Source organism: Sinocyclocheilus rhinocerous, unplaced genomic scaffold, assembly GCF_001515625.1.
Source record: "Sinocyclocheilus rhinocerous isolate Xijiao unplaced genomic scaffold, SAMN03320098_v1.1 scaffold672, whole genome shotgun sequence".
NCBI classification, from domain to species: domain Eukaryota; kingdom Metazoa; phylum Chordata; class Actinopteri; order Cypriniformes; family Cyprinidae; genus Sinocyclocheilus; species Sinocyclocheilus rhinocerous.
Window position 1 is genome coordinate 453,606 of NW_015624650.1, and position 7,890 is coordinate 461,495.

A 7,890-nucleotide genomic window follows, 5' to 3' on the forward strand; every position below is an offset into this window, starting at 1 on the left:
TGTGTGTGTGTGTGTGTGTGTGTGTGTGTGTGCGTGCGTGCGTGCGTGCCTGTGAGCATGCCTTGGTGGTTGTTTGAACTTGTTCACAGTGTTATGAATTCCTCTTGCTGTGTGTCAACAGGCTGACTGTGTGTGAACATGTCTGTATCAGTGGCGATTGCTTTAGGACAACACGGGAAGCACATCTTCCGCTTAAATTTCGAAGAGGAATTCACAATTACATTTAGAAACAAATATAATTCTGTTATATTTAAAAATATCCGCAGGGCCTGATGCATACTTTTTTTTCAAGGAGTTGAAAAATTTAGGAGCGCATTAAAGAACGTTAGGGGTGCAATAAATATATAGTAATAAATCTATATTTTGAAACTGCAATCCTGTAGAATGCACAAGAATGCTGCGGTTTTACTTGAAAAAGTCCAGCGCTCATATTTATTTAATGAAATCATAGCCTATTGAAGTTTAATAATCACATTAGGCTGTATCGCAATTGTTTTTCTATCCTCAAATTTAAGACCTCTCAAAATGATAATTAAGATGTTTGTTATACCATGTTATACAAAGATATTTAAGACTTTTCATGACCTGAAATTTGATAAAAACTTATTATTATTATTTTTTTTTTAACTTTTTCAAGACCCCTGGGATTCGCACATGCCCCTAAATACATTTTACAGTTTGGACACATTTATTTTTAGTCGCAAATGTGAGTTCTCATTCAGAATTACTTTATACTGATTGTCTTTAACTACGGTGTACTAACATTTAAATGAATCATCTGAACCAATGCACATATTATGTACACACTTGTTTTTATGTTGTACTTAGATTTAAAAAATACAATTTTAATTAATTAAATATGTATGTAATTATATATATATAATTACACTGCTCACCATGCCTTATACATAACCATAATAACAAACCTGTTCCCAACCTTAACTGTGCCCCACCTGAATAGCAACAAAAGTGTTTTGCAATACTACATGATCATAAAAAGTACTTTGTACCAAGCAATTAATTTTTTGGCATGAATACAGAATATAAAGCGGGACCAAATATTCAATTATATTTTCTTTGTTGTAATTTCTGTATTTAAAGGGTTACTACACCCCAAAATGAAAATTTTGTCATTAATCACTTACCCCCATGTCGTTCCAAACCCGTAAAAGCTTCGTTCGTCTTCGGAAACACAATTTAAGATATTTTGAATGAAAACCGAGAGGCTTGTGACTGTCCCATTGACTGCCAAGTAAATAACACTGTCAAGGCCCAGAAAAATATGAAAGACATCGTCAGAATAGTCCATCTGCCATCAGTGGTTCAATCTGAATTTTATGAAGCGACGAGAATACTTTTTGTACGCAAAGAAAACAAAAATAATGACTTTATTCAACAATTTGTCTCCTTCGCGTCACCGTAGCGCCATTTTGGAGAGTATCCACTGAACGTAAACTGCGTATGCTGTTCTGTGTCAGCCGCACCACACGGATACGCTGTTTTCATTCAAATCAAAGCGTAAATAAACGTAGAAAACGTATCCGTGTGGTGTGACTGACACAGACAAGTAAAACAGCATACGCAGTTTACGTTCAGTGGATGCTCTCCAAAATGGCTCTACGGTGACGCGAAGGAGACAAATTGTTGAATAAAGTCATTATTTTTGTTTTCTTTGCGTACAAAAAGTATTCTCGACGCTTCATAAAATTCAGATTGAACCACTGATGGCAGATGGACTATTTTGACGATGTCTTTCATATTTTTCTGGGCCTTGACAGTGTAATTTACTTGGCAGTCAATGGTACAGTCACAAGCCTCTCGGTTTTCATTCAAAATATCTTAAATTGTGTTCCGAAGACGAACGAAGCTTTTACGGGTTTGGAACGACATGGGGGTAAGTGATTAATGACAAAATTTTCATTTTGGGGTGGAGTAACCCTTTAATACTTGGAAAAGCTACTTTTGAAAGCAAAATGCCGATACCAAATAAAAAATGTAATATATGAACAGGCTTTTTATGCTATGATTGAAATGCGTAATGCATATTAACCCCGGGTCAAGGCCACTTGTAAGTTTTGAAAAGGTTAACACCACCTTTGACCCTGAGATATGAAGCCCTGCTCCAAATCGCAGTACTAGAGCTAAACAGCGTGAATTATTAACCCTACAGGTATAGGCTTGGGAAATTAACAGTTTCATAATCCAGAGTTGAAAGTCACATTGGGTTAGCAATTTCAAGATGTCTATAATATCACTAAACTCACTGGAGTACGGATGCTTGGACAATCGATTGGCATCCAACATACGTTTCCTCTCAAATAAAGTGACTGCCATGTCTTCATGTCTGATAAAGAAACCAACATTGGCTCACTTTTTTGCTGTAGTGGTTTAAAATCATGGTAAACGGTTATAAATTGTTTTGACTGAGCCGGTAGAACAATGGAAAGTCGTTCCACTATTCAAACACACAACTTCCTGTTGAACATTTTTTGACATGTTATTTCCCACGGATTTATAGTAGCCTAATTATTTTTATTCCCATGAAGTTAAGAATAGCTACTATTCTTACTGTAAGGATAAAAGAAACTCAGGAAACTCAGATACTTGTTACATTACTAATAGAGACTACTAAATTGATCTTCTTCCTCTGACAGTGAAAATGCAATGCAATTATAAATAGGAGTTAGTCATATGAGCAAAATCTTACAATGTCTTACAAATCTTACTGTGAATGTTTAAAGGTTTCATTTCATATCCAGAATACAATTCTTGACCTATTTCCAATTGAGAAGCTGTTACAAATCATACAAAAACAAGTGTATTAAATCAGATCTATTTAAACTGAGCCAAACCATGACCAGATTCAGATTTCCATCAATCTAAATATAGGCTAATGGACTATGATCTGTGGTTCTACAGTACTGTATATGTTAACCAACCACCATAGGAAAAGACAACTGTGATGTCTTAGGTGACAAGAATGTGTTACAGCTTTGGCAAGAGCACAGGAAGCCACTGGTTCTGTGTGTGTGTGTGTGTGTGTGTGTGTGTGTGAGGAGGGCAGGCATAGGAACGAGGCTTGGTCAAAGGCTAAATCATACAGTAGATGTCAATAAAGGCTATTTCAGGGCTGATAATCACAGGCCTGTGCGCACTGCAGCATCCTGCTCGGGCCTGTACTTCCTCACTGCACACACTCAGCATGGCTGGAATGTTTGCTCAATGCTTTTTCAATCATTCACATGAAATAAAGAAAATTTTTAATAGATTACTGAATGAAACTTTGTTTTTAGGAGCGGGAGCCATTACGCGCTATTCTTTTGAAAGAAGTCAACAGGGTGCAGGAGTGTAAACAAAGGTCAGTAGTGCTTCATTTGTGGTTTAGTTTAGTTTAGTTTAGTTTAGTTTAGTTTAATGGTTTCCAAATACACTTTGCCACGCCCCATGTCATAGAGCTTATTGTAAACAACACATCTATTTTATTGTATTTTATTTTATTATTTGTTTTATTTTATTTATTTTATATGACCTTGTGATGTTGATTAAAATGTCATAACAGGACCTTCCTAGTGAAATTGCCAGACTTTGCTCTTGAACTAAGTCCACGTCTTAAATCGATATCCGTTTTATCGATAATCCGTTACACTCAGATATATGTCACAATAAGGAAGAAAAGATCTGTCGCTACTTCTATTTCATTGTAACTTTAAGTGCATGCATTTAAACTGTGATTGATTGTGTTGGACAGCCTACTAGGCACACATTGTTATTACGTCTGGGAAATCATCTGGAAAGCATTGTGCTCTACTTTAACCAACGTAACAGAGTAGAAACAACTGCACAACATTTCAGAGCAGATTCACATACATTCTACATCATAAATGAGAAATCATCCGACAAATTACGTTCTTAGGAAACATTAGTGACGTTAGCGATATCTAATTAAAAACAAAAATTGGGATCTTCCGGATGAAAACACACACTCGTATATTTGACTTTTATACGGCTAGTCGAATATGCTAGTCCAGTATGGGGTGGTCTACCTAAAGGTCTCTCTGAGGAGTTAGAGAGGATCCAAAAGCGATGCTGTCGGTTAATAGGCATTCCGACTTCAACTCTCCTAACATTGAGTGAGAGGCATGAGGAAGCCACCATACGTACGCTTACTAAAATACTCAAGGATAGTTCATCACCATTGCATTGTTTCCTGCCTATGGCTCCAACACCTACTTATTCTCTTCGGCGGCACAAGACATTTGTTGTACCCAGGAGTAACTTTCAGGATAGGTCAGGCAAACGCGGCATTTCTTATATTTTTATTTACTCAAGGCAGCCAAGTTTATCTTAATGTTGACATGTGACAGTTCACAATGTTTAAAAGTTCCGCAGTTTGGGACTTAAGCAGACTTTCATAATAGTGCATAAACAATAACAGCATTCCCATCATTCATCTGTGCTGCTGTGCTGTTTCAACAGCTTTTACCCATAATTCTATTGTTTCTGATATTGATTTGTGTTTTTAGTGACTTGATGATGAGGGACAATCTTTTTGAACTGGTTACTACCTCAAGAACTTTCTACTTTCAGGTAGGAGTGTCATGTAAGAAATTAATATTAATTCTCCAGTGGGTTTCATATTATTAGGGTGGGTCTTAATATTTAATGGTGCATACAAAGCATTTTTCAATAATTATGTTTGAGAATAAAGTCATAACATTACAATATAAAAGTAGTAATTTTTTGGGAGAATTCAGTTATTTGTTATTTTTCTTTATTTTATTTTAACATGGCACTAAAATACTGACTTTTATTTTTTTTAAAAAGAAGAAGAAGAAAATCTGAGAAATCAAGATGAAAGTATAAGAAATAAAACATTAATGGGATTAATTGATTTGTGAAAAACATACACTGCTATTCAAAAGTTTGGGGTCCATAAGATTTTAGGTTTTGTATAAATATCTTTAAATACATTTAATGCACCCATGCTGGATAAAATAATTAATTTCTTATAAAACAAACAAACAAACATACTGACCCCAAACTTTTGAACAGTAGTCTAAATCAGTATCTTTTGAACAGTAATCTAAATCAGTATTTTTTTTTTTTTTACTGTGGTATGCAAAGTGTCCCCAATTGGTACACAACATTACTGTACTGAAAAGCATATGCATTTGATTTAAATTGGTGTTTTATAATTTGATTTATTTTATTTTCTTTCATATGTATTTAATATAATAACTGGAAATTCCATTTGTGATCAGATTTTCAAAAATTGTTCCATCGACAGATAAGGTTGTAACGATACCTTTAAATCTGAGGTGGTACTTAGGCTACATTTACACGACAACGATATAGTCAAAAACGGAAAAGTTTTTCCCTTGCATTCGGACAGCCCAGAGGAGATGCACGGCTGGATCAAGGCTATCTCTGGGGCCATAGTGGCCCAACGGGGTCCTGGACGCTCAGCAGCCTCTGTAAGAATTGACTTTGTTGACATTCTGAGTTCTCAGCCGTTTTGTGCTCTTCTAGTTTGATTTGTCTTTCGTGAAGTGTTTTGTAGCCATGCATCCTGTCCATGTCCAGCCCAACCATGTTTCTCTTCAAATGTCACTCATTTATGTTTGCTGCTGGAATGACTAATGGTCCAATCTTAGAAGGATAGTTTACCACAAAATTAAACATTTGTCATTGTCCGCTCAAAAACTGGCCCAGTTTACCAGACTGCCCATTCTAGTGTATCCTCTTTGTGCCTGTCTGTCTCTCTCTCTGTTTCTGTTTTTTTTTTTGGCCATGTTGGTGCCTTATGAATGTGCGTGTGTTACAGATGCGTCAGGCCAGGCGGCTCTCAAACCCTTGTATACAGAGGTATACATCCTGCAATGGTGAACGCAGCATGTATGTGTTGAGATCAAACCCCTTGCGCTTTGTCCCTGTTTGTTTGCATCCAACCCCTGCTTAGAGTTTAGAGGCCTGTAGTCCTTAACCTAGATCTGAGCAGGGTTGAACTGCCTCGCCTAAATAATCAAGCCCACAGACAAACCAAACTAAAACCAGACCTCATATCATGCTATTGACATCCATCATCCACATTTACTCTTTTAATACACTTTGGTACATCCAAACTAAACATCTCACACATTCATCCGATTACCCACACTTCTGTCCAGCAGGGTTATTATAGTTAAGTAAAACTAAAACTAAAACTGAAACTAAAATTAAAACCGTAAAAGTAAAAAGTTAAATAAATGTTAACTGAAATAAAATTAAATATACAAAAAACATTTTGTTCACCTAGTTACGAAGGCAGCATTTCTAATTTTAATTGCATAAACTCATAACTAAAACCAAAAATGAAATAAAAAATTTGTTTGTCATTTCTCCGATCACAAATTCAGACATGGTTTTATGTTTACGCGGCGCGGTGCATGCAACACGAAAAAAAGACAGTATAAGTCATTATAATCCGTAATTATGTCTGCACTGGATGCAACAAATGCCTAGTTTATAATGGGTTTTAATGTTTTTGTCTCGTCGCTCTGGCCGGGACACGCCATCACAGTATGGTAAGGGGCGTAACATTTCCGTCAAACGCTTGAGGTATTCGGCCAATCACAACGCACTAGATAGCTGGCCAATCAGAGCACACCTCGCTTTTCAGACCGATGAGCTTTGTAAAAATCGACGCGTTTCAGAAAGGCGGGGCATAGAGGAGAAACAATAATGTACAGTATGTGGAAAATAATGTGTTTTTGAACCTTAAACCGCATAAACACATTTCATTACACCAAATACACAAAATAATGTTCTTTTTAGCAACATCATATGACCGCTTTAATCGTAGATTTATTAGAAAACTATAGGGTTATAAAAAATAGACCGAACACACTGAAAGGATCTAATTAAGGCTGAATGGAGTCTGTACGTGCATCGGTTCGGGCTGAATTAATTTGAGAAATTTGTGGAGAGGAAGAATAATAATAGAATGTATTAGAGATATCCGTACAGTGCTGCATGATGTAAAAGCCATGATTGAATCATCAAGATTGCCAGCACAGCAGGACATTATTTACTAGTGAGTCCACACTGATTCATAAAAATATTTAATAATCTCTTTACAAAAACATTTCCATTTGTCATCTATTAGTTTAGTTGAGCATCACTCTAAGTGTTTATACACAGCGAGTTATTTCAATAAACTCTCATCATGAGCACCATCTGGAAATTATTAATTCAGTTTAATAGATGCAGTACTCAATTGTGAAACTGCAAGTTCGTATTGAACTTCACGTAAGAACTCTTGAATATAATTTGTTGAGTTTGAGATTAAACTGAAATATAATGATCAAATCTTAAGTAAATTATACTATTACAGATAATAAAGATGGCCCTTATAAACCACCTATAAAAAGTTGCACCTATATTTGTAATTCATACAGTACCCAAATGTTGACCCATCCAGATCTCTTGTCAGGCTGTTTTTTCCCCTCCACCTTCAGGTCATACAGTTTGAACAGGAACAAATTGTGCTTAGTTCTTCGATTATTTAGGCTGTGCTTTGTTGTACACTGTTTGTAAGTTTAGGTTTTTGGATATTTGGCTGGAATGGCCAAATAGTCATAATCAATGTGTGCACAGCTGTGCACTTCTTCAGTCGCGACCGTGCAGAAGAAATAATATGCCGTGCACATGCGAAAAATTAGTTGGTTAAGCCATTTGATTGAAATGCGAAATAATTGCAATGCTCGGGCAAACCGCTATAGAGTTGGTGTCGCTATAGAGTAAGAACCAGTGAATGTGGTTTACAGGTTTCATAAAGAGAATGATGTGCGCCAAATCAGTCGCTGTAGAAATCGAATACTTTAAAGGGGTCATATGATGCTATTTTAAAAA

At 36.1% G+C, this 7,890-nt stretch overlaps 1 protein-coding gene across 1 annotated transcript in view; it reads left to right on the forward strand.

Moving 5' to 3' along the window:
• Window positions 1-7,890, forward strand: part of LOC107745570 (pleckstrin homology domain-containing family A member 1-like) — a 38,932-nt gene that overhangs the window by 27,193 nt on the left and 3,849 nt on the right. Inside the window, exons 9-11 of the mRNA XM_016559464.1 lie at window positions 3,294-3,358; window positions 4,524-4,600; window positions 5,371-5,474. Coding sequence (XP_016414950.1) covers window positions 3,294-3,358; window positions 4,524-4,600; window positions 5,371-5,474 — 246 coding nt within the window. The remainder of the gene's footprint in view (window positions 1-3,293; window positions 3,359-4,523; window positions 4,601-5,370; window positions 5,475-7,890) is intronic.